At 40.0% G+C, this 26,060-nt stretch overlaps 3 protein-coding genes and 1 long non-coding RNA gene across 10 annotated transcripts in view; 2 read left to right on the top strand and 2 right to left on the bottom strand.

Moving 5' to 3' along the window:
- The first annotated feature begins 181 nt into the window (after positions 1 to 181).
- Positions 182 to 15,071, top strand: LOC148427411 (organic anion transporter 3). The gene is made up of 10 exons (XM_088439443.1): positions 182 to 432; positions 2,148 to 2,245; positions 2,505 to 2,659; positions 3,982 to 4,150; positions 4,262 to 4,364; positions 4,435 to 4,562; positions 6,305 to 6,516; positions 7,958 to 8,061; positions 8,147 to 8,374; positions 13,726 to 15,071. Exons 1-9 carry the CDS (start codon positions 187 to 189, stop codon positions 8,303 to 8,305), a joined length of 1,374 nt encoding a protein of 457 aa, XP_088295569.1. The 5' UTR covers positions 182 to 186; the 3' UTR covers positions 8,306 to 8,374; positions 13,726 to 15,071.
- On the bottom strand, positions 8,498 to 17,206 carry sh3yl1 (SH3 and SYLF domain containing 1). 2 transcript variants are annotated; one of them, XM_088439464.1, is made up of 11 exons: positions 17,020 to 17,206; positions 15,632 to 15,742; positions 14,552 to 14,665; positions 13,928 to 13,992; positions 13,707 to 13,819; positions 12,761 to 12,889; positions 12,540 to 12,684; positions 11,717 to 11,795; positions 11,510 to 11,569; positions 11,366 to 11,398; positions 8,498 to 10,905 (listed from the first exon to the last, which is right to left on the bottom strand). In XM_088439464.1, coding segments are annotated over exons 1-11 (1,050 nt in total). In that variant the 5' UTR covers positions 17,021 to 17,206; the 3' UTR covers positions 8,498 to 10,705. The 2 variants fall into 2 exon arrangements, with proteins under 2 accessions (XP_088295590.1, XP_088295582.1); XM_088439456.1 differs by having other exon boundaries at positions 8,498 to 10,908; positions 17,020 to 17,204.
- Positions 16,977 to 26,060, top strand: part of LOC148427408 (uncharacterized) — a 12,618-nt gene continuing 3,534 nt past the window's right edge. Inside the window, exons 1-4 of one of the 5 annotated variants that reach the window (XR_015868439.1) lie at positions 16,977 to 17,144; positions 17,242 to 17,540; positions 20,692 to 20,812; positions 20,923 to 25,772. This is a non-coding gene — a long non-coding RNA (uncharacterized LOC148427408). Of the gene's footprint in view, positions 17,541 to 20,691; positions 20,813 to 20,922; positions 25,773 to 26,060 lie in introns of all 5 variants that reach the window. The other 4 variants (XR_015868440.1, XR_015868441.1, XR_015868438.1 and 1 more) reach the window with 4 other exon arrangements.
- The window catches only part of LOC148427409 (ALK and LTK ligand 1-like), a 7,683-nt gene continuing 1,993 nt past the window's right edge, over positions 20,371 to 26,060 (bottom strand). Inside the window, exons 3-6 of one of the 2 annotated variants that reach the window (XM_088439477.1) lie at positions 24,867 to 24,920; positions 24,632 to 24,709; positions 22,328 to 22,388; positions 20,371 to 21,035 (exon numbers count right to left, since the gene is read on the bottom strand). In XM_088439477.1, the coding sequence (XP_088295603.1) occupies positions 20,882 to 21,035; positions 22,328 to 22,388; positions 24,632 to 24,709; positions 24,867 to 24,920 (347 nt within the window). In that variant the 3' untranslated portion in view covers positions 20,371 to 20,881. Of the gene's footprint in view, positions 21,036 to 22,312; positions 22,389 to 24,631; positions 24,710 to 24,866; positions 24,921 to 26,060 lie in introns of both variants that reach the window. The other variant, XM_088439486.1, reaches the window with a different exon arrangement.

Below are 26,060 nucleotides of genomic sequence, written 5' to 3'. Positions count from 1 at the left end.
GGTCAAGATCAACTCATGTTTAAGTCTAAAAAAAACGTTGGCAGGTCACAAGGATTCAAAGTCCAAATAACGGACCTTAGGCTCACGCAGTCAACATGACACGTTCTACTGAAGTTGGCACTGCGAGAATTTGAAAAAAACAAACAAACAAAAAAAAAAAAAAGAGTTCCAGAGGAGAAGAGTGCCATGTCTCCACTGCAGCTGTCTGCTTTTTGGCGTTTATCGCTAGGTTTCTTTTTTAATTCCTTCCTCTTCTTCCTCGACATTTTCATCGTCGTGGTGGTCGAGACAAATTGTCACCGTGGCAATGCCACAACAGATTGGCATAGTTCAGGAACCACGCATGGAAGGACATTACCGGAAAACCCATCAGTGGTCAAGGAATTATCAGGAGACGAATCTGATTGGATGACTCAAAGCGGCGACCGAGACGTGAGTGAACTATTCCAGTAATAATCTTAAAGTATCTCACTTTCAGTGGATTTGCATTTTTTGCCTTATTCTACGTTCAATTGTGTTCTTAGGTATTTTATTTGTTTTATTTGTATTTAAATTACTACAATTGTGTAGTTAAAGATCTCGTATCAGTTAACAAGCAGATGTTAGCTAGCACACGTTAGCCTGAACATCATGAACAATTTCCAATTACTGTTGCATAGTCGTCCTGAGTATTTCTTAAATATAAATATACAAAGTGTAATTGATATGGTAAACCACTATAACATTCAGTAGTTGGGACAACGGAGAGTGCTCTTGAACAACGTAAACAGTACATAAATAATGATTTAATTTAACTGTCGTGAACATAAAAGTTTGCTAAAATATATTGAGAACCCTTTATTAAATGTTAATTTCTGCACATATAGTACAATAACAATGTTTGGTCTGATTAAAAAAAAACAAAAAACATGTAGGCTACCCATTTTTGCCACTCATGCCAGTGGATTAATTGTATTTTACCTCGCTACATTTCTGTGGTGGGTCCCAATGTATGAAGCTTTGTTTAATGCATATAACCTGGGCAGTAATGGAGTCCTTAAAAATAACTATTGTTCCGTGAAAATTTCTTTAGAAAAGAAGCTACTTGCCATCCGCAACAATAGAGAACTAATACGTGCAAAAACAACTCAGTACTGACTATCAAGCATGCACAATAGTCATATAGCTTAAGCGCTTTCTCTTAACTCACTGCTTCTAGCCTATTGATTGACAGCAAAACAACCCATTTGGAGTTAACAAACAACCCAAGCTACATTGTTATACTTCAGTCCTCCCACCTCCCCCTTAACAATCAGTAAGGCAGCACAGCAGTTGTGCTTTGTGCTCCAAGGTTCAGGCATTGTATCAACTGATTACGTCTGGATTTGATTGTGAAACAAGTAATAATAAGTGTTTCGAAGTAAAATGGTTAGAGGAAATGTATCAAATGATAAAGCACATTCATGTTTTAGAGTCCTCAGGTTGTATCTTTGTTTAGTTAATTTCACATTTGATCTTCCAAGGTTCACTTCTGAAATATTTATTTTAGGATTACTCTATGGTTGTACGGAAAATGGAAAGTTGAACAGTTGGTTGGGAATTATTGCATAATATTTATTGTTTTATTTGACCTCAAACTTGGCAAACTTTGCATATACACAGATAACAATACTAAACCAAAACTGATTAAAAATATAAACTAGCATTTTAAAACTAATTTAAACGAGTAACAAACCCGCTCTAAAACCCAATTTAAGCTAACTGAATTAAAAAAAAAAATAGTCAAGATGTAAGAAAAATCAAAACTATTATAACCCTGGTCTACAACACTTGATCTTAATTTCTTCAAAGTGCCAGGGATCATCAACCTTTTTGAAACTGAGAACCGGTTTATGTGAAGACACTGATCATGTTAATGATTTCTCACAATATTTAAAGAACAGCTTCAGTAGAACTGTAAATCAAGTGTATCATGCATTGTCAATGTCATATATGTATAATTGTTTGTAAAGTTCCAAGAAATTCACAATGTTCTATCACGTATAAACTATTTGCAGATTAGGTCTACTGCAGGCACCACATTGGTGACCCCTGCACCACATGTACACATCTCACAAAATGTGCATTTCAGTGTTGCAGATTCACCGATTGTTTCTTGTGTGTGTCAGTTAGTGTGTGGCTGGACTCAATGGTTGTCTTATGGCCAAATGGTCTACATGGTGGGTCTGCTCCTTGGATCGCTTGTGGGCGGAGCTCTATCTGACAGGTACCGTTATTACCCAAGTAAGCGTACTTGGGGGGGGGGGGGGGCTGATAGATATATCAGCAAAGTAGCCATCTTAATTTTTTTGCAATTATCATACATGTTTTAAGGCCATAACCCCCCCCATACTTTTTATACACTTTTCTCAGATGGGAATGAATATTTTCTCATATTTGTCTCATTTAAACACTCCCAAAGTTCAAACCTTCGTTGGAAACACAAGTACAGTAATTAACAATACTTTTTATATTTGCCTGTACAGGTTTGGGAAGCGTCCAGTGCTGCTGCTGTGCTTGTGTACGCAGGCTCTGTGCGGCTTGGTGCCCGCTGTTCTCCCTCAGCCATTCCTATTCCTTTTTGTTCGTTGCCTGTCGGGCATTTGCTGCTGCTGTATCAACAACTGCTCCTTCAGTCTGGGTAAAATAAATTGATCTTTCAATGTACTAGTAAGATAACGACTATAGTATATATCATACTACTAGTAAAAACTACATGTTACATTTCCTGGTTCTTGTTCTTGCCATGATAGGTAAAATTGCGCACTATTGAAAGTCCATTTATAAAAAAACTTTAGTTGAAGCCTTAAAATACCCCTCTCACACTATAGAGTCTAAATGCAATTTATATTACAAAAAACTGCACTTTCAATTTGTACTGAAGTACATTTTCAAGCAGAAAATGTGCAGAAAATCAATCATAATAATACAAATTAAACACAAAATACCAAAACCAAAAAAACTTTGAATAGTGATCAGCATTACAAAGCAGAAGCATTGCAGTGCAAAGCGATCAACAAAAACAAGCTTTTGACTAGGTGTATATTTTTAATATTAATCTAAGCCAGTCACATCATGCCAACCTTACAGCTAAATATCGAGACATAAAAAGAAGTAAAGAAATGACAGCAAAAACGTTTAAGAACAAGCATTTAGTAACGTTTCAATTCCAATTTGTTATACTGTACTGAGTTCGGGCATGTGGGTCACAGCTCAGTTTGTAAAAGTCACATGATGTGACTGCTGTGATGTCATTTTCAACTACAACTGGCAAAATGTGGCCACTTTAATACAGTGCCTAAATAGAGGAAGAAGAAAAAATGTAAATACAGTAATTATTTCGTTAAATGTACAGTAGATATCAGTGAAATAAAAATCCTAGCCTGAAAAAGGCAATTTATATGCAAAACTTAAAAGTTTTCCTACTGAACTGTTTTACTTAAGTCAAAGTCAAGTTTGTTGTCAATTTCTTCACATGTGTTTAACATACAAAGGAATCGAAGATGCGTTTCTCACTATCCTCTGCGTTTTAAAATGACATTCATACATTTTGAAAAATGACTTCATTTTGACTTTCACATTACAATAGTATACACCACCAGAGGGAGACCTTTGAGAATCACTGGTCTTGAGGCAACATAACGAAAGTTTGAGTTTAATTATTTGGGTGGACAAACCCCTTGAAATGAACCATCTCATTTTCAAGGGGGCCCTCAAAAGAAGTAACTCAAACAAGAGACATAGAAACAGTCAGTCAAAAGACATGGAACATCAGTCGAATGTACTTTTTTTCCAAATTAAAAAAAAAAGACTTTTAGAGAAAATTTCCTCCCACTGTCAGGATTATCCAACAACAACAACAACAACAACAATAATAATAACACCAACAAGGCTCCTTCTTTTGCTGCTAACCAATATTCCCGGTTTTCAATGACTGCACAACCGTGTGCTTGGGCGTTGCAGCTGTGGAGTGGACCGGCCCCTCGGCCCGCCTCTGGCCGCCTGCTTTTTTGGGCTTCTGCTTCAGTCTCGGGACAATGGCTGGAGCTCTGCTGGCCTGGCTTAGTCCCACCTGGACACATCTTCACCTGTCTCTAGCTCTGCCCCAGTTGATCTGCCTGCCACTCTACCGGTCTGTCCTCGCCTGCTCATGTGTCTCTACGCTGTCCATCCACCTGCCGTGTCTTCCCGTCCAATTTTTTTCATTCGTCCTTCTCGGGCGTATTTCTTTTTGTCCTCACAGCTCGCTTCCGGAGTCTCCGAGCTGGTTGGTTTTAATGGGGAGGACGAATATCCTGCATCGCTACTGTAGCGGAAGTGCGGCAGACAAGCAGTGTGTGGACATGGTACACACGGACACAAAGGCAGACATAACATCCTGTTGTCTGAATAATCTGTGTGTTTGTGTATGTGTAGCTTCTGGGTTCAAATATTCTGGAGAAACAGAAAGCTGCTGAGGCTCAGAAAGCCCAAAAGACAAGCGGCCTCCTACCTTTCAAACACCCGGCTGTCCTGCTGCGGCTGTCAATCATGAGCTATCTGGGGTAAGACATTGACAGCTCATATACAGTAAATCAGGAAATGAAAAACAAATATATATTTTACTTAATTAAAATGTAAGTGACCTTTGTTTACAATACCTAATCGAATAAGTAGGCTTCCGTCTTGCATTTTAGTGGTTCATATGTCAATGACGCAAAATAAAGATTAAACTTGTCATTGTTCTAGAATTCACATACTAACGTTTACCACCAAAATCTGCAGCACTTTTAAATTAGTCCTCTTTAAACAGGCGTTAAAACAATGGACCGCAATGGATCATAGTCACAGCCTAGCGTTTTTTTTTTTTTCATTTTCATCAGACATCAGCGCTTTAATGAGTTTCGACATACTCCCTGCCATGTGCTCACGTACTTCTGAATAGAAATCAATACAATGGGCGACCTAATCGCACTGTAAAAGTGGGCCCCTCCGTGCTGAACAAAATAATGTGCACTACAGGCATAAACTTTCTGTGCGTCTTTTCTGTGCGTGTACTAAAAAAGTTACAGATGAAAAAGTTAAATCCCTGCATTAAAGCAATATTGCATTAATTTGGCCTCAGCAAAAATATTCCAAACCATGAAAACTGACGGCTTTCTGCTGGTGAGCCAATTTTGCCTGGTTTGTTAACGGAAGTTACAGAGAGCCTTTGTGGTATGTTGGCCATTAACAGCTAGTCTTACGGGAGTCATTCCAGATGCCTTTTTTGATTCAAAATCAGACTAATTGTAAATTATTTTAATGTTCAACACTGTAAAATTATTTTTAAGTGTTCTGGGACCACAGTTTATCTGGAAAAAAAAAAAACACCAGGGAGCTGAAATTTCCAGCAGATGATTAAAACGTAAAAATGTCAGCAAACAGAAAATTCTTTATTTCACCTCAAGACAGTTGGTGGCGGTAGAGACCATTTAAAGACTATGTCTTAAAGCACAGGTGTCAATCCCAAGGCCCGGGGGCCAGATCCGGCCCGTTACATCATTTAACGTGGCCCGCCAAATGCTAATGACGGCTTTATGTTTCTGGCTAAAATACCAAATTTGCCTAAATTTGAAAGGTAAAATAAAAAATAAACATGATAAAATAAATAAAAACTAAAAATAAACAAAACACATTACAAAAATATATAAATTACAATAAAAAACAAAGAAAAAATTGATTAGAAAAAAAATCACACACACAAAAAAAAAAACATGGACAACAACCACCACCACCCACCCCCATAACCAATAGTTTTTCTCTGGCCTCTGATTTGGTAAATGTTCAAAGATCATATTCTACTGAAAATTTCTAACTTCTTCGTCATAACGGCCCTTCCATAGAAACTATATCCACAATGCGGCCCACGATAAAAATGAGTTTGACACCCCTGTCTTAAAGTGTCATTGTCACTTCACAGTTAGACCGACCATACCATTTTTTTTTTTTGAGTGTTAATAAATTGGACCTACATGTGTATGAACTGATGTCACTGAACTATTTGCGTAGTTGAAGTAAAAAAATAAAAGAAATAATAACAATCCTAAATAACTTTATTACGCCTTTAAAATTATTTACAAAATAAGGAAAAAAATGCAATGTGTATGGTTTGCAAAGTGTGTGCCCAAGGGTTAAATCGTTACTACAAGCATTTCAAACAGTTTGGGGAAGTTGCCAGTTATTTTGGGTTTTCCGCTCATCACAGCGGGGCTGAAATAGCTTTTTAAAGCTTACTAAAATGGTGACCTTTGTTGTGATTGTACAGTGCTGCAACTGCGCTGACATACTATGGCATCTGTTTGAACATTGGCTCCTTTGGCGTGAACGTCTACTCCGCCCAGTTCTTCTCGGGCCTTTCCGAGGCACCCTGCCTCCTCATCCCGCTGGTCCGCCTGGATCGGCGTCCCAACACCATGCTGACTCTGTTCCTGAGCGGCACTGCCTGCCTTCTGTCTTTGCTGCTGTCCCGATACCAATGTGAGGCTGCTAAAAAGAACTGTTCGCTCAGTGTGTGCCAGTTGTTTCTGGACAGACTAGCTGCCAAAGCATACATTTTAGGCACACCATAGAAAATGTCATAAACAATGTGAGCAGTGGAGCCTTGAGATATGAGTGACCCAACTTCTAGAAAACCCAAGTGACCCAAGTTCTAGAAAAAAAAAATCAAAAGCTGTTGATTGAAACAGTCTTTTAAAAGGGTTAGGGTTAGGTAAGAAGGTGTGTAAGATTTAGACCGTTTTTTATTACGGCCAGCAGGAGGTGCTGCAGGTGCCGAATTTCCCATTGTCCTTTGCTGTAACAAACATGACCGCCTAAGGAGAAGTGCCACCACTCATGTAATATAATTTAATGATAATTAGACCTATGATTATATTAAAAACATACTGTTGGCCGTTAAGAACACATACTTTCCACAAATAATATTTAATCTTAATTTCTGATTTTCTGTTTATATAGTCTAACTGACTTATCTGATTGTTAACACTCCCTTTAGCACAGCTCTATCTAGTGGATGCATAATGCAAACCCTCAGACACTACTGTAGCTTCTGTTCTATGTGCCGTATAATGTAATATGAAAACCGTTTTAAAATAGGCCATTCATTGATGGTGCACCTCATAATCCGCTGTGCTTCATAGTGTGGAAAATGTGGTATTGATATAGGTTTTAAGGCTGTAAAATCATTCTTACCCCGAGTACCCTCTTTTTAGGCAGGAATAAACATTTTTACATTTTTCTTTTAAACAGTCTCAAAGTTTTAACCTTTGTAGAAGCTGTTAAAAAAAAAAGACAAAATAAAAATTGGTGAAATGGCGATGTTGCGAACAATACGGTAAACGGTGTTGGATGGAACACTTTTTTTGCATCTACTTGTAGCAACCTCTGCCAAGAAACTCAGCTGAAAAGAATGGAGCAGCTTTTTTAACTGTTGTGCAGCATTTTGTCCAATCATTTGATATTTACATCAAAGGCATTTCACATGGAAGGGATATCACTGAATGCAGACACTCGGGAGCTGGAATTTCACCCAGATGTGTCAAAATTCAACATGGCACAACCACTTAGTTATAACACTACCAGGAATGTGCCATCCCTTCGCTAAAATACTGTGAAAATGATGCGGCAGAAAATGTGGCCAAAATATCAAAATACAGCACATGGGTTAAATGAAAGTAGTGCTTTGCGCCAACTTGTGCCATCAGTTGGCCAATGGAGCAAAAAGATGATCTTGTCCTAATTTAGTGTGAGATCTGGCCATGTTACGTCAAACCCACAGTCATGAGTGGCAAAAGGTGTTTTTTTTTTCGTACCATATAGTACAAATTAAATCAAAGTACTTGCATCATCTCTCGCAGCAGGCGTACGCTATGTGCCATGGAACTCAAAGGGCAATAATGAGCACTTTTCTATTCTGCAGGTGACACGGTGCTTGTGATGAGTTTGGCACTGCTGGGCAAATTCTGCATTCTTGCCACAATCTTCATCTTGGCTCTGTACAGCATCGAGTTGTTTCCCACAGTGGTCAGGTGACACCGGCACGATGGACGACCCGGGAGTTCATGAACTTGTTGTACTAATAAGAATGTCTTGCGTGTTTTGGGTGCAGGCAGCGTTGCGTGTCACTTGTCAACTTGTGTTTCCGGCTCGGCTGTCTTGTCAGCACTTTGTTCCCGCTCAACTCCAAAGGAAGCATCTCATTGGCCGCCATGCTGATATACAGCAGCGGGCCAATCGTGGGCTGCGGATTATGTCTGCTGCTTCCTGAGACGAGCGGCACTTCGCTTCCTGACTCGGTGGACGACTGCCTCAGGCCAACTCAACATCCCCTCGAGAGGTGAGCGCACAGACAGTTGGACAGTACACATTTTTAGCAGTGAAAACTAAAAGGTTAATATACCGTTTGTAATTAACTTAAAAAATGAATTATTTTTCAGTACCTAAAAAAAAAAACCTTGGAGACATTTCATGTAGACAGTCTTTAATTGCTGAAAATGGCTAAAATGTGTGTGCTTTTCATTTAAGCACTTGTATAGGACCACAAGACCACTAGGGGGCAGTGAAGCGCAATTAATAGTTGTTAGCAAAACGCGGACTATTAGGTCAGAACAGTGACATAAAAATGATAAATGTTTGAATCCAAGTAGTTTATTTAGACTCTAATTTAATATCTAACGAAATTTTAATTTAATATATTCCCTTACGCAAATACTTGACGAGAAAGGTTTTAAAAAAGTCAATAAAGGCTGAACAATTGACAATACATTGCAGTGTAGTGTTGAAATCGCAAACTTGGGTAGGGTCACTTCATTTTATGTGGAAGACTATTTTTATTTACTTTTAAGAATATTTATGTAGTATGTATCTTTATCTAGATAGGCTCAGTGGGTAAGTGTTTTTATATTAATTCATGGTTCATTCAGCCTAAGAGTCCAAACCCGGTCAAGTGACGCTACTCTGCATGTGTTTTGATATTTCTGTCCTCCAAGACATCTGATACATATGATCAGAATCATCAACAGACTTCTGCTGAGCTTCTTGACGAGCTGATCATTTGAATCTGGCGTGTTGGGGGACAGAAACATCAAAATCATGTAGGGTGAGAGGCCTTCAACAACCAAGTTGGGACACCCATGCCATTTTGACAGGGAAAAAAACAAAACAAAACACTGGGAGCCACAAAACTTATTTGACGACAAAAGTGAAGCTAACACTGCATGTAAATATTGGTAAAATGTCAACGTAATCAATTCATTTGTGTAATTAAAGCCAAACTTAAATTATCCACTCGTAGCCACCCATGAATAATAATAACCTATAATAAATCTTTTTTGTCATCATTTCATCACATGTGGATTGTGCAGTCAGTCCAATTGATTTAGTCAATGGAATGTAAATAATATATGCAAAAGCAATAGCCAATTAAAATATTCACATTACCAGTCAAAAACATCAAAAAAACATTTGAGATGGCTACATCTCAAGTCTCAACATCCACTGTCTTTCCAGTAAGCTTGCAAACCTTGCCGGCTGTTGTGGGCGCAACAGAGGAAAGGCAAGCACACAGCAACAGGAAGCGTGAAACAGCCGTGTTTCCTTGATAATGAGCCACTTCTATTCTTGTACTTTGTCTGATTTATGTCTTGAAACACTATAATAAGCAAACACATATGGGTGGTGAATGAATGGTTGTATTAATTAATTGAAAAAGGATTCCAAGTGTCATCATTCAGTGCTGCATGGAATAGACGGCGCAAAGTATGGAACCAAAATTTGCTCATAACAAATGTGAAAGTGCTAGTTCAAGTGTTTGCAACTTGAATCAATTCAAGTTCTTCGATTGAAAAATGCTTTTATTGTAAAGGTAAAAATGATGTTTTTGTTGAAAGCAGCAGAAGCGAAATGACTTGAATGAATATATGGTTGACCAGTGAAGAACGTCTTTACCAGTTTTAGCAAGCTGTTTGAGCATGTATTCTATATACATGCACCAGTCCACTTAAAGTACTCACTCGTAAGACATGACTTTACAAAGTAATGCTCTTTTAGGATTATATGGCATTTCTATGCACCAGTAGACCAAACCTACTGCTAGTGAGGCAAAACTGTGTACAGGTCTATGCATTTATTAGTGAAGAACTAGATGTTAAAGTGTAAGTCCGATATGTGCAATGCAGTCTCAACACGTCATTCTTATTAATAATGTGGTTGTGGAATATGAATTTTGCGGCAAAATGTTTTTGTTTTTTTCATTCATCAGCCTCATGCGGTCGACTGAAAATGCCAGAATTGCTTAGAGCTCAGGTAACAACCGATCACAGCTCATATTTCACATGACCTAACTCAGAGTCAGAACAAAGGTGAGATGTGATTGGTGGTCTGAGCATGTCAGATATCATTTTTAGGCTACACCCAATGACAAAGATAAATAAAAACTGGTGGATTTTACTTCCAAATTAAGTATTAATCAGAATGTTTTATATGGACAATTTTTCAAGCAGTTGTCAGTTTTAACATGGAGCTCTTCTGCTGTTCTGGACTGAACTGTTTTACAGGTGAGAACAAATCGCTTACTAGTACACGGATAACTGAATGCTCAAATGGCTCGCCATAGTACCTGAACCGATGTGCAGCTAGTATCCTCCCATTACCCGCAAGGTGGCGGCGGTCAATAAGTGACATAGTTTGCAGGAAAGATGCCTTTTCGCCCATTCAGTTGCCCCTCCCACCAGTCGTACTGGTTCTCTGTCTTGGTGATGATGGTGATGCGATCGCCGGGTTTGAAGCTCAGGTCACCAGGCTGCTGACCAGCAAACGCGTGGACCGCAGTGACCACCAGGGTTTCGCTAGCTCCACCCACTGGCGCTCCTCCTCATGGATAGAATATTTGAAAACAAACAAAACACACAGACACAAACAATGGCGTCATGATAATTCCAGGTGAGCTAAAATGACAAAAACTTCTTTTGGAGTTGTGCAGGTAGAATTTTTTTTTCTGATACTCTTTAGATACAAAAAGAGAAGTTAATCTTGCGAAACTGGTGCGTATGAAGGCTAAACCATGTGGGTGATGTACTGCAGAGAATATTGCGAGACTCTTCTGTTATTTAGCCAGTGCTTCCTTGATCATGTTAATTACATCTGAATTTCCACCAGCTCCAACTGCAAATCAACTAGTCGAATTGTAAGTTACGCCCACTGTTCCTTGTCCCAAGAAATTCACCTCACGTAACTGAAAATTCAAACTGTGATGGCTTGTTCAAACCATCCCTTTTTTCGATGATGCCCATATTTAATTATTTGTTACATGGATAAAAAATTGTCTTACCAGGGTATGGAGCTGTTCTGGAGGGAAACTGATCTGAAACAGAAAGCCCACCATCCCCAGAATAAATCAAGTTATTGATTATAAGCTACACCCAGTTAGGGGTGCCGCAGGATCAAATACAGCCGCCGGTGCAAACCAACTTACTTGAAGGGTCGGATTTGTAGATAGAGATATTAGGATAGAGTGACCGTTGACCTGTAGCACCTACAAATGCAGAAATGTTGTCATGGTTATGGTGATGATAGAGACAAATATTTTTATTCTATACTGCATGTGGATCAGAAAGTACAGTAAGGATGCCTCTACATGGATGGTGTCAATGTGAAGTACATGCAGGACTTGCAGTTTTACCAAAATCGTCTGGGTTCGACGAGGTTTCTGCGGCTCGCGAAGGAGTAGGAGCTGGAGGTCTGGCCGGAGGTTGTGATGACTGAAAACAGACAAATGAGAGTTATCCAAAACACATCTTCAGTTCTAAAATTTAGCCGAGGACTCGATTTATTAAGGCCCTGAGGTCAACAATATGGTGTTTTCGGAAGTATCGAGCGCAAGCTCCCCACTTGTGGAGCTACAGTGTCAAACATTTTTTCATCATTTCAGTTTCAGTCTCATTTGCATTTTGAACAATTCCGACTCTAAGCGAACCCCGACAGATCGCTCCCGTCGACACGCTGAAATATTCAGTCGAATTTATTGTTTTTCTATCCCAAGGAATTATGTTCAAAATCTGCTTGTGACACAAAAACAAGACTTTCAGAACCATTTAGCTTGTTTCCGAATGTCTTCAGAAGAATTGCAACCTTAAACAACCTCTGCTGCATCCCTAACGTACGTGCATTCGCGACATTCGTCAACACTTGCAAATGTTCTCTGGAATAGGGGCTTAAGCGAAGTAGAGATTGCGCGTATTCATCGGACACATCCTTAGCCTTTGAGAGCAGGGACGATGGCTTGATTATTCAGGATTTTGAGCCTTTGTTTTTTATGCATTTTTTAAATGATTCAAATTTAGTATTTTTGCCAACACTTCTCTTGGGTGTCAAATTTACCCATTATTTTCACTTTACAGTAACTTTAACTACATAGTGTGACCTTGCCACTTCTGCTGCCAGTGCATAAGTGAAATAAAAATCCCACATACTTCTCTCTTCCCTGTGAGTTTTTTGCGATTTACCTTTGTGGCCACATTCCTGCTGCTCAAGTCCGTCCCATTGGCCTCTGTGTAGGCGTTCAACATATCATAGAGGTAGTCACACTCCGGCGGTGGGTCCACGTCGCCATTCAAAATGCCAGACGCTCGCAAATCCCGAGAGTAGAACCTGCAAGGTCACACCAAAAATTGAATTGGAATTCAAACAAAGAAAGCAAAAAGTATTGTCTGTCAAGTTGTCCTACTTGCGGTTGGTCTCTTTGCGCTCAATGAGGTATGAGCCCTCCAGAGATATGCCGGCAAACAACCCTCTCGACCTGCAGTACGTGTAGACGGCGGCCATTTTTCGAAGTGTAACATCGGCCTCCATGTTCCTGGAGGGACAAGAATTGTTAGGATTCTTCCGCAGTGATTCGTGCAAACATTTCAAGTGTATGTGTGGGGTAGGTAGTATAATAAAATCACTCCTATTTGGAGATGACTATTCATTTTCAACCACAAAAGACTACTGTCAATGAAGTGCAGGTAGAGAGATGACCTGACCTGTATGTTGTCGTGATCAAAGCCAAGACACAGTTAACAATCCACATGTAACAGTATCAATATTCTGAGGCTGAACTGTCTTTGATGAATGAAACTATTCAAAGGTAACACTGATGGTGCCTTTCTGAACTAACTCTCCTTTCTTCATAGCCATGTCAAGTGTAGGTATTTATTTATCCATTTACCCTTTTGAAAATGCAAAAACATTGAATAATATGGATAGATTGCTTTATGTTTTCCAGCACTAGTTTTGATTTATACACAGTTGTCTGCAGGATGGCTTTTCAGACATTAGATAAAATATAATTTAGTGAAATCAGTCCACGTCGGTTTGTGGCAATCAACAATTATTAATGTGATCATTTGACCAGGTTTTTTCCTGTTAAAGAGCATGAATATTTGGGTTCGAACATAAAAAAAAAAAGTCCCATGATATATCCCAGTGCAAATAGCTGAAAAATTACTTCCAGTAGGAACCCAAAAAGTGAGAACCTGCCTTTGGGAATGGAAGCAACTGACCCTCGTTTAAAAAAAGGGAAAAAACCCTGCCGGCCACATAAAACATTCCGATTTCATTTGCATGAAAGGTGTTAGCATTGCAAAAATAACACTGATGACATAAGCTTCTCTCACTTCAATACAACTAACCTGCCCATCGGACCCACAGCGACGGTGAAATTTCCTCCCAGCGTCAAGTTCCCACCCTTTGTGAACGCATCAATGGCCCGCCGATGGTTAAGGACAATCACCAGATCTGAAACCTGGAGAAGATGGCGAGGTGAACAAGATGGTGAAGTGGATATTCAACATGAGCAAAAACACGGTAACCTGTCCCCAGACATTCTTGAAATGCCATTCGAAGAACTCACCTCCACACCAATTTCAAAGCCGCCGCCCAGGCCGGCGATGCCAATAGCAGAAGGAGCCGACCAACCTGTGCACAGAAGCGTGCACAACACGCGCTGATTTCACAACCTCACCAGGGACAATACCCACCCACAATACAATCTGTTTGAACTGCTGCCATCAGGCAGACGCTACAGGAGCCTGAGAGCCAGGACCGCCATGCTGGCAAACAGCTTCTACCCACAGGCTATTCGGATTCTGAACAAATCTCACACACTAATCTGCCTCATCACCAGTCACTTTGCCACACGCACACATGCACCTAACAAACCCTGAGCAGTGCAGGAAAGCTGCTAAATACATAATATTTTGCACTACATGATATTTAGCTCTATCTTCCTCATATGTATATAGTTTCTTCCACTCAATCTACTCCATAATATGCTCAGAATGTAAGTCTATTCATGTGTTTGTGGTTAATTATTACTGCCCTTATTGCTCTATTACTGTGTTTTTTGTTTTTGTTTTTTTGTCTACCTTACTACTTGCTCGATTATGAAATGTCGTCTGCTCAGGGAAGTGAACAGAATAAGAATTTAATTGTGTGGTATTACTATGCATATGGCAATAAAACTCTGGAATCTTACGTCTGTCACCCAGCCTGGCGATGACAATGCCGCTGCCTCCTCTGGCCGTGATCACAAAGCCCGCTTTCACCACCGAGATGATGGCGAGCCCCTCGGCTGATGCAATCACACTCGCTGCACGCGCAACAAAAAAACAACTTAACATAGATACAGATGTGAAACTAGTTTTGCACAAACATTGTCGTCTATTGTGATGTAAAGCTGTGAAGTCAAAATCATGTTTATTGTGGGTAAGGTCGCGGTAATGATGCCCCTCTGAAGGATGACTGTATACAAATGTGAACCCATATAAATGTCTATGATCATTTTATTTTTATCACTTATACAAAATGAATTAATGGATAGCTTTTGACATCAGAACCTTGGTGAACCAACCCTAACGAAAGGTTTTGGAACAAAGATATACTTGCAATGTTTCATATCTCAGGGTTGATAAAAGTGGAGACAATTTGAAAGAAACAAGAAGTCGACAGATGTGAACTGCCTTCAGGGGCCACATTAAATGAAGCAGCGACCCTGATTCAGCCCCCGAGCCTTGGTTTTGATAGCGGTGGTGTAAAGGCCCTGAATTTTTCTCTTTCTGCGTTGCTCACTTGTTATACAGTATTGTTTTTACATTGGCAGGTTATTAAACATTAAGAATAGTTATTGACAACTATTATTTGATACCATTCATTGGTACCAGTACAAGTATTCAACTCTTGACTAAAAGTCGGACTTGGTTCACTTCAGACTGCAGTGTGAAACTAGCCTAAATTGAGTTCACCTAGGATTTATGTTGTTTTGCTTTTCTGCATCTGATTTGGTATTTGAATTAATTAAAAAGTGGAAGTAAATGAATGATGACTGTTGTTGTGGAGACATTGTAAGTGTGCAGACTTGGCTCCCATAACTGAAATTTGCCAAGAGGCATCATCAGATTTAATAGTATTAAACCCAAAATAGCAGTGGCACAAGAAGGTGAGATAAGTTTGGTTTGCCGCATTAGTAGCTTTGTTTTTGCCACTTATTTTAGACAAGTTGTATTGAAAGTGTCACACAAGTTGAATGGACTTGCAGCTGTCTCGGGGAAAGCCCTACCTGGGATGAGTTTGTCCGGCCCATTCCCGGAGGAGATTTCAGTGAATCCTCGGAGGATCTTGGTGGCTTTCTTGACCTCGGACTTTAAGTCAGATGGAATCAGGCTGTTCACTGCACACAGTGGCATAGCTGTTGTTAGTCACAGGTCAAAGTTAAACTCTATGGTGGATTTTCTCATCTCGAGAGACTTGAAGTTAAATGAAAATTTAACTGTAGATCGGCAAGACATTTACAGCCAGTAACACTTTAGCTGCATGTTGGATGAGGATCATTAAGCATAAAAAGATCTTGTAGATTTTCCAGAGGAATGTATTGCTGAAGCAGGTGGAATGTTGACAGGCTGGCCGGGCAGGATCGACAGTTTAGTTACAGTTCTAAGCGTAGCCCGTCAGTGCTAGATCGCTACTGTGCACTTCCAGTTCCACAGCACAGTTTCTGACTGGGATAGTTCTAGTGTTTCTATTCTCATCTAGATTAAGCATTGGAGGGCACTGGCGTGTGACAGTTAGAAGTCATGTAAACAAACAAGTTCATTCTAGGGCAAGGCTGCCGAACTATTTTTGTAACGGACCACAACACGGCAAAAGCAAAATGAAAAACAACGATACAATGATCTCGTCAGAGTTTTCCGTAAACAATGAGGCACAGGCAACTGTTGTATGTAAACAGGAGAAGACAGCACCACCCTGTGGCAAATCAGCTTCTCAGTCACAAGCCAAAAAAGACTGGAAAATATCTTTTCTTTTTTTTAAGACTGGAAAATATCTAGTTATTATTTTAAAATGACTATGCGTCACTATCGGAGCAATGATGAATCAAACCTTGTGTGTGGAAGCTATAATGCGTTTCATTCAAGCTGAACCTCGATTACAACACCGCAATTAACGCCCAACCCCCCCCCCCCCCCCTCCCCCCAAAAAAAAAAAAAAAAAAAATCTCGAACTGAGGGGGTATATTTGTCAGAAGCAAAGCAAATTTGAAGAACAGATGATTGATAAATGCACAAAAAAAACTGTGCCAATTTTTGTTTCAGCTAAAATACAATCGCTGTAAAGCTTGAATAACCGGATAATTACATGAAGGCAAACATTCAGTAAAACACCGATGAAAGAAAGCTTGCACAAAGTATGAAGAGAATTGTGGCGGGGGGAATTTGAAAGCCCATCTGTTGATTTCGACCCGTCAAATGTTAGTATTGATCTTTCATGAAATCAAACTAACTATCAAGCATCTCTGTAGGTATTGATGAATTTGTCATACTGCGTTGTATATAAACCTCTCCGTGGTAGCACTCTGACGTCACTTGACCAGAACGCACATAAAAATATCCTGCGCGTCCCGATCTGAAATAAAGAAGTGATGGAAAACTGGAATGCTGAGAAACTTACTTTTCCACGGCGTCTCTTCAGGTTGTGCTAGCGCAACAAACGTGTGCCTTCACTTCCGCTTCACCTGCCGCGTCGTCAGCTCTCTCTGAAGCCAGTCACCAGTGAGCTTGAGAGTCACGTGCCAGGTAGCCGCAGCTGATGATGACGGGATGTTGCTTGCTCATCTGGGTCAATTCACAGTTTGGACTTAGGTGCTTAATATCTATCACTGTTGTTTTCAAGACGGCGGCTCGGTGGTGCAGTGGTTGGCGCACACAGTTCAGGGACGGGTTCAAATCCACCTTGTTTCGGACTTCCTGTGTGGTGTTTGCGTGTTCTTCCCGAGCGCGCGTGGGTTCTCTGGTTTCCTTTCACAAAACATGCTTGGCAATTGTATGTGTGATCAGGTGCGTGAACACTTGTTCATCACGACGTGCCCTGCGATTGGCTGGCAACCAGTTCAAGGTGTCCCCCGCCTACTGCCTCAAATCAACTGGGATAGATACCAGCAAGCCTGCAGCTCCTGTGAGGCACTCGAGGGGGTATGTAAGATTCTCACAAGTTTTCTGGAGGTATCAGCAAATTGATTTTTTTTTTGCTGTAACAAGGATAACACATTTTCTTCTCAAATCAAGAGCAAATAAGTTAAAACAACTTATTGCTAAATTGTGTTAGTGACTCCAAAATGTTGTATGTCTTTCTTTTGTTTTATAAGGATGCGAATTGCCATTGATGGCACGCGTTTCTGGAAGACGAACCAGAAATAAAATAGCATGGTGTTACATGGAGTTGCTAAATAAAAAAAAAATATATAACTGAAAATACGGCTGCAAATGTAGTTTTAAGGTATAATAAATCAGATATTGATGGTTTTAAGTTCTACAAAGTCTTAAATAAATTCTAACATATTGTAACATATATTGAAAAAAAGAGTGAGATCCGCTGTGGTCTCATTTTTTTCTAGTGTTTCTAATAGTGTACTGAAGTTTTTACACGTGATAAAAAAAAAAAGAGCTTTTTACTTCCCAAAAAATGGATGTCAAGGCTGTTAAAAAATGTTCAGACAAATTGTCATGCACAAGTCTGGTGACTTGACTATTATGCATCTGCACTTGAGGCCATAACTCTTTGTGAAATGTCTATTTGACCGTTACAGGTCAAATTTGTCTTCGAAAGTACTGGTCACACTTTTGAAAAATTCTCAATTGTCTTGCAAAGAGACAGTTTGGAAAATATGCCTTAGGAACCAATCATTCACATGTGCCTTGATGGACTCTTGGCACATGTCTGGCAAAATAAGACACAAATTAATTACACTCTCAATTGCAGTGGTTAGCATCGTTTTAACCCTCCAGGGTCAAATTGACCCATTTTAAAATTTGAAGATGTAGAAAAAGTAGTTGAAAGCATTTTTTGTTATGAAACTTTTCCTATTTGCCTAGAGTGAAAATCAACACATAATATGAACATCTTACATATTTGCAACCACGCGCTACATATTCATACAACATACTGGAGATACTGTTGTCACGATGAGACATGCCGGTTAGAGGAGTGCGGGATGCGGAACAGGCGGGACCCAAAAAATGCAGGGCAGACAGGGGTAGGCTTACGTGGGGGTGATTTAATGACAAAAAGGGCTGGGTTGAAAGAAACGAAAAATACAAGTTACAAACCAAATCGCTAAACTGAAACTACCGAAGGGCAACAAGGGACGGGAGGCAGCACGGGAGTGACCGGTACCAGGAGCGTGAGACGAGGCAGCGGGGGAACGACGAACAATGACCCGACAAGGGACGCGGCAAAACACTGGGGCTTAAGTACTAACAGAACTAATTAAGACGCAAGACACCTGGGGACAACAATGGGCGGGGAAACTTACTGGAGGGAACACGCGGGCGACAGGTGAGGTTAATTAGTGATGGCACACGAGGGGAACACCGAGGACCTATAACTGAAACTATACAACCCAAACCCCACAACAAAAAACAGATCATGACAACTGTTTGGGTAGATTTAACACAGCAAGAAATCTGGAGGTCAAAGGGTGTCAGAAATGCTTGATTATTCCTTTCTTTGCAACTGAGAGACACCACTCACTCACTCACTCACTCACTCACTCACTCACTCACTCACTCACTCACTCACTCACTCACTCACTCACTCACTCACTCACTCACTCACTCACTCACTCACTCTCGCACGCACGCACCACTGCAGGTGTTTTGACAACAAGAGCCATGTATGTTCTCACAAGGGAATGTCTCTGAAGATGAAGACTATCTTGTGCAAAATTTTGATTCTATTGATTTTTATTTTGAACCAGATTCGCGAATTGTTATTCCTGTTCCTCCAAGCAAGACGTTCATGTCAAAAAAATGTGAAATACAGCAGTCTTCATCCCCAAATAGGCATCAAAACCTTCAGTAGAAATGAGAATAAAGACAGTGTGGGGCCCACTAAACTGACAGTCGCTTGTGACCTGGGTTACAAAGTAGTGAAAGTTCAGTAAAAGAATAGCTTTGAGATTGTCCCTCTCCTATGTAGCAGCCCTTGTCTCTCAATGGTCAACTCAGATTACTCTGGAGAAAATGTGAAAAGTCTCCAGAGACATTACGGTTCAGAATACAATCGTGTATATTAAGCCTTTGCAATATTATGCATGATTATACATTTTGTCGTAATTTAGGAATCCGATTGTATTTTACTGTTAGTCCGATTTTAGTGAATAAACATGAAGAGCAATTTTAGTCGCCAATTGACATGTATTGTGTCTCTCTACATGTGCTGATCCACCATTTGTGTTCAAAATCGCTTTCCGGCATTTCTGGCTATTCAAAATTTGTTGACATGATTACATTGAGAAGTTGAGGCAGAGCGTGGCCAAAACCAGAACAGTAGCTATCTTTCACTTTGATTTGCATGCAGGACTGTGACTTTGCACTTGTCATCCCTTACTGGATGCACATTCATGTCAGGAGGAGCTTCTGTTTGTTGATTCAAGATGTTGAAGCAATGGAAACATTGATCTAAAATGGAGCTTTAGCAAAGTCAACATGAGCACAGCAATGTGGTTCTACCTGACGCTGTAGAGTTGCGACTGACTGACAAAGTGAATACATAGTGCCACCCTCAATGCCTTCATCACACGCCCAGATTATAGGGGTTCTGTCTACAGTATACACCTGCTATTCAAGGAGATGGTCAAAACGTTTGTCATGCCACATATGAAGAGGACACACCCAAATTCCAAAATATTATCAATGAGGTGACTAAAAGTTGCGGGTTAAAAGAAAGAAAGAAACAAGCAACTTTCTTTGAACTACGTGTTAGGCAAGGTCTCACAATTGTTTTGTTTTGTTTTATTTCAAACCTGCATTAAATGAAAGGAAAAAAAAAATCATGGACATTTTCAAGGACAAATGAACAATATTCAATATGATTATGAAAATGATCAAAATTACTCGTTTTAACAAAAAAAAAAGACGTTTCTGTAATTTAACCACTTATTGCACACAGTTGTGGGTAACCTCTAGACTAGAGGACTGTTCCTGTGACAAGTGATGTGAGACCTGGTGGTAGGTGACCAGAGTTTGGCATCTGGGGGCAGTAGAGGCACAATGTAAGGAAATTGATGAAAATTGCTAGGGGAGGGGCTCCCAAAAAAATGCATTTTTTTGCCCATGTTGCCAGCGTCACTGATCATCACCCAACCCAGATGCCGCAGGGTGGATCTTCACTCCTCTTGAGACCATGTTGAAGAAACCGTGAGCAGGTAGTGGACCCCCACCTCCCAATGCCTGTTCTTCCGTAGGTGAGTGAGGGGAATTGTTAAGCATTTTGAGTATCTTGAAGGTAAAAAAAGAAGGCACGACAGAAGTGTTCAAATTGACGCATTTGCGGGTATTTGTGTTTGTTCTGCAGCATCCACAAACAGCATTCGTGCCACATTTGATCTTCTTTGCGATGTCTGATGTTCATCCTGAAAATGATGTTTTCCGCTTCGTGGTGAGCCACAATCTATCATTCTGTAAAGCCTGCAAGCAACCAAAAAATACAGCACCGATATTGATCTTGGTTTGGCCATCTGCTGTTTTTGCTATAAGTCAGTGTTGAGGCTATTTTTGTGACCTTTAAAGTTCCAATCAGAAGTCAGCAAGAGCTGTTGGGTAATACTATAAAACCACAACTATTAATATCTCAAAACCTATTTTTGTTCAAAGAAATAGAATCTAACATCCAGCTGGTGGCAGGCATGTGATTGAACCATCTTATTTGAAAGTTTCAGATTTATGCGCGGGTATTGGTAAAATTTTGCCGATACGACCGGTCTCAGTGATTCTCATTGGACTTTCTTTTTGTTTGTAAAAACACCAAAACGAATTATTAACTGCTTCACAAATGAACTTGTTTTGTAAATATAGCAACAACATCAATCTAAAATTATCATAAGACAAACAATTTACAATCAAGGAAATATTTAATTGAATTACCATTTCCAATTTAATCATCCAAACAGCGTAAAACAAACCTAGTATAAAAGCAACAAGGTACATGTTGTCGGACTGCAAAAGGCTTAAAAAAAGGCCCCTAGAGAAAATGATATTTCTATAGTGCGGATATCATTTATTGTGGTGAGCGTTTGGAATGTAACTCCAGTGACAGAGGAGGGTTACTGTAGTGATGATCTTAATTTACTCAAATGAACTTAATGTGAAATCAGGGCATATTTAATCGAACAGAAACCTGTTATTGTACCTTATGACATGCAGCAGAAGAGCATTTAATAGTTCTGCCTGCCCTAAAACAGAGGTGTCAAAGTCAAGGCCCGGGGGCCAGATCCGGCCCGCCACTTCACTTTTTGTGGCCCTTGAAATGCTGATGTGACTTCAGGTTTCTGACTAAAATACCAAAATTGCAAGTTGTCTTTAACTTTTAAAAATTTGGGGGAAGAAAAACAAACATTTTCTTATTCTCCAAATCTCTTTGAACAGTTTTTGCCGGCTTCTGGTATCAAATCTTGTTAAATGTGTGATCAACACACTTAAAATGTATTTGAATTCACAGTCATTCCGGCCCTCTGACAGAAACTATCACTGCAATGCGGCCCAAAATAAAAATTTATTTGACACCACTGCCCTAAAAAGTTGTTATACAGACATTAGCATGGAAACGTTTGTAACTCAAAAATAATGTTTTTCAGACAATTGAAGAAAAACTGGCACCGATAATTTTTCAATGCATATATTTTACCACAGCACCTTGTGCGAATCACAGTTGTAAATGAATTTGTATGTTCCAGTATATACAGTACCGTTGCAACGTTCACCTCTCTGCGCAACGAAGACTGTTGGCCAGTCGCGTCAGTAGACGAGCACATCTTTTAAAATCTGCACAAGAGGAAAACAACTGACATTATACAAGAGTGTGTGCATGTCATAAGATGGAAGAGGGAGTCAGATGTGACAGCTAGTGTGCGCTTTCTAAAATGACCATTTCAAAAGACATAAATTGTTGCACTTGGTGGAACAGTGGTTAGCATGTCTGTTTCATAGTTCAGGGACCTGAGTTCAAATCCGCCTCGCTTCGGCCTTCCTGGGTAGAGTTTGCATGCGCTCCCCGAGCCCGCGTAGGTTCTCTCAGGACACTCTAGATTCCTCCCACACTCCAAAAACATGCATGACAGGTGTATCGGACCTTCCAAATTGTCTTTAGATGTGACTGGGTGCGTGAATTTTATTCATCCCTGTGTGCCCTGCAATTGGCTGACAACCAGTTGAGGGTGTCCCCCGCCTATTGCCCGAAGACAGCTGGGATAGGCACCAGTGAGCCTGCGACGTTCGTGAAGATAAGCGGCTATAGAAAATGGATGGATGGATGGCTGTTACGCTTGACAGATAATGTGAGATTGGCATGCAGTCAGGGCCTTCAAGTCATTCCCTGTTGGCCCGAAAATTATCATACATCTACATTTATAATGAACTTACATGAAATGGTAATAATTTTTGTTCAACTGTCTTTTGTTTCCAATTTACAGCGTGTGTCTTGGCTGCCGGCTCCCAGTTGTTTATGAGTTTGTTTGTTTGTTTTTCTTATGCCCAATCAGTTTTCAGCTTCGACGTATTGCCTTGCACATATTTTCATACACCTTTGCATATATTTAAAAAATGAAACTCATCGGAAGTAAATTAAACCAGGCAGCAGAGTAAAAGACTGGTTAGCAAGTCTGCCTCACAGTTCAGAGGTAGCGGGTTCAATTTCAACTTTGCCTTGGCCTTTCTGTGAGGAGTTTGTAAGTACTCCCTGTGCTCACCTGGGCACTCAGGCCTCCTACCACATTCCAAAATCATGCGGGGTAGGTGTACTGGACAATCCAAGTTGCCCTTAGGTGTAATTGTGAGTGTGTGTTGTCTTTGTCTCTGTGTGCCCTGCGATTGGCTGGCAACACGTCCAGGGGTGTCCCCCGCCTACTGCTCAAAGACGGCAGGCATAGAAGCCGTGGAAGACAAGCCTGTGACCCAAGTGAGTGCAAACGGTTAAGAAAATGGATGGAGGGATAGATGTCTTTTGGGCTTATGTCGCAGGGATCAGTTTTGAGTTTTTATTATTGACAAAAATGTGAAATGTTTGACAACCTTCTTCGGGTCTCGTCATTCATTTCCCAGCAGCTAAAAATTTCACATTGCAATCAAAATATATGAAAATAAGGGATTAGTAGACATGAGCACTGTTGAAAGATGAACGTGCCAAAACTTTAAACATGGTTTCGTCAAGACTAGGGACTTCAACTTTTTCAAATTGCTGCAAATTCATCGGTTTCTGAGCTACCTCAGTGTATTATATATCGTTTTAAAAGGAATTAAGTGTAGAATTACTATCAGGCACTTTAACCAAATTCAGTTCAATTGGGTTCAACATTTATCTATCCTGTTGCCATCTTAGCAATGCGGTTATTGTTGTTATTGCAACATTTCTTATGTTATTTTTATATGTTTCGTTTTTCAAAAAAGTGACTCTTAACTTGAAGCAGATGTCATGTATGGAATCGTTTACATCTCGTTTTCCTGATGACAAGGGACGAGTTTAAGGGAAGGCAATCAGATAATGAATGAATGATCATGAACAAGGGGATGAACAAGACATAACGGTCATTTATATGTTGCAAAAAAGCTATTATTTATCCTCAATGGAAAATGTTGTCAACAAATATGTCAGAATTACAGGACCTGCCCGAATCATATTAAAGCTTGTTACTCACATCATATTATTTAATTGATGTAGTTTGTTTGTTTTGTGTATTGTTGTTTGCATGGTTAGAAAATTATCCATCATCTCAGGTTATTGTTGTGGACCCTCCAAATGATAAGTCTCAGACCTCTAGAACTTTACAGAATTGAGTTAGAGAAGACAGGATTGTTGGGTGAAATGTGTTTTTACAAAGCATTAGGAACATTTTGCGCTTGTTAGTGTGGCATTGGCGACTCAAAGCTGGCTTATTTGCGCAACAGCTTAGCAAAGAGCTTCAGGATTGGATTGTTGATGGATGTTCAGCACTGAAATACAAATGCCAGGAGTGTTGTAGTGTGACTAGTGTAGGTTCAAAGCGGTGCAGGGTGCAAGCTGAGGGACTCACATGCTGGCACCACACAGTCTCTGATGTGGTAAAGCCTACGAAATTGACTTCTGCACTTTGGGTTGACATAAAGAGGACCTGAAGAGGACAAAGGTGTTTTCTCTTAGTGTGACATATGAAAATGATTATTATAATTCATGAACAAAAAAAAAAGCACGGGACGACTAAATTCCATGCAAAGCTGCATCTTACAGAAAGGATTAGCATATGATCACATACGTATGAAGAACCAGACCTGTCAGGTGTTTGATGATCTTGTCTTTATGTTGCAGGTCTCTGCTCTGAACCGCTGAAGCAAAACGGAAATGGAATCATTGCAATCACTATGCCATATTTTAGCACATTACGCTGCCTTACAATAATATGAAATTTATTTTTGACAAATATTGACCTTGACTTGTTTTTCTTTATACTTTATACCTTCTACAGGACTGTATGTTAATGTTGCCATCGTGGTGTAAAAAAATAACTTTGAGAATTATAAGCACAGAACTAAGCGATGTTCGCTGCTTGCCAGTTTTGAAATCTTAAAAACCACAACATTTATCAGATCTTCCCATTTTGAAAACTGGACTACTTGATGAACGACTTAATTTAACCCTAAGGCCGTCTGTAGGAAGTGACAGCTATTTCTGTCCCTCCTGTAGAAGCTACATTATCAAGACTATGCTCATAATGTGTTGATCAAATTATGGATCACTGTTTCCAGATTCTTCTTATCCTTAAAAGACCAGCTGGTGCATTTTCTACAACCCATGGGAGGTATAAGACAAATGTAGACAAATACTTTCCATGGAGACAGTTTCTCAGCACATCAGTAATATCTGTTATTTTCGGAGATGATGAAGAATCTGTGTTGTTATCTTGCCTTTCCATTTGTGTTGCTGCATTTTTCATGTTCAAGTATCCACGGTTTGAAGCAGTAGTTCTCAAATGGGAGTACAGTATGTGTTTTCCTAAGGCGTTCTCCGGTTTTCTCTCCCCAACACACCTGATTCAAATGATTAGCTTATTGGCAAGCTCTGCAGGAGTTTGAAAATGATCCTGACTATTTGAATTGGGTGTGTCTGAGCGAGAGGGTTCTAAAACATGCGGGATACCGGCCCTCGAGGACTGGAGTTCAACACCTGTGTCCTAAGGGGTACGTGAAGGCACTTCAGGGGGTACATGAGACTGTAACAGGGTTTCTTTCAGGTATGAGCAGATCTCATTAAATGCTGTGACCAGAACTATATACAGGAGTTTGCTTTTCAAATTAAGAGCAAATTAATTGGAACATGACACAACTTATCGCTAAATTGTCTTGTAATGACTCCTTTGCAAAACGTTATCCAGTATACCTTTATTTTGTTAGGTTATACAGATGCGCATTGTCATGACATAAATGTTGCATGGCAATTTTCCAACAGACAAACCAGAAATTAAATAG

The sequence above is a fragment of the Hippichthys cyanospilos genome, chromosome 2 (assembly GCF_059441005.1).
Source record: "Hippichthys cyanospilos isolate Australia breed blue-spotted pipefish chromosome 2, RoL_Hcya_1.0, whole genome shotgun sequence".
Classification (NCBI taxonomy): Eukaryota; Metazoa; Chordata; class Actinopteri; order Syngnathiformes; family Syngnathidae; genus Hippichthys; species Hippichthys cyanospilos.
Note: the sequence above shows the minus strand (reverse complement) of the source record. Positions and strands in the feature narration are given on the sequence as shown.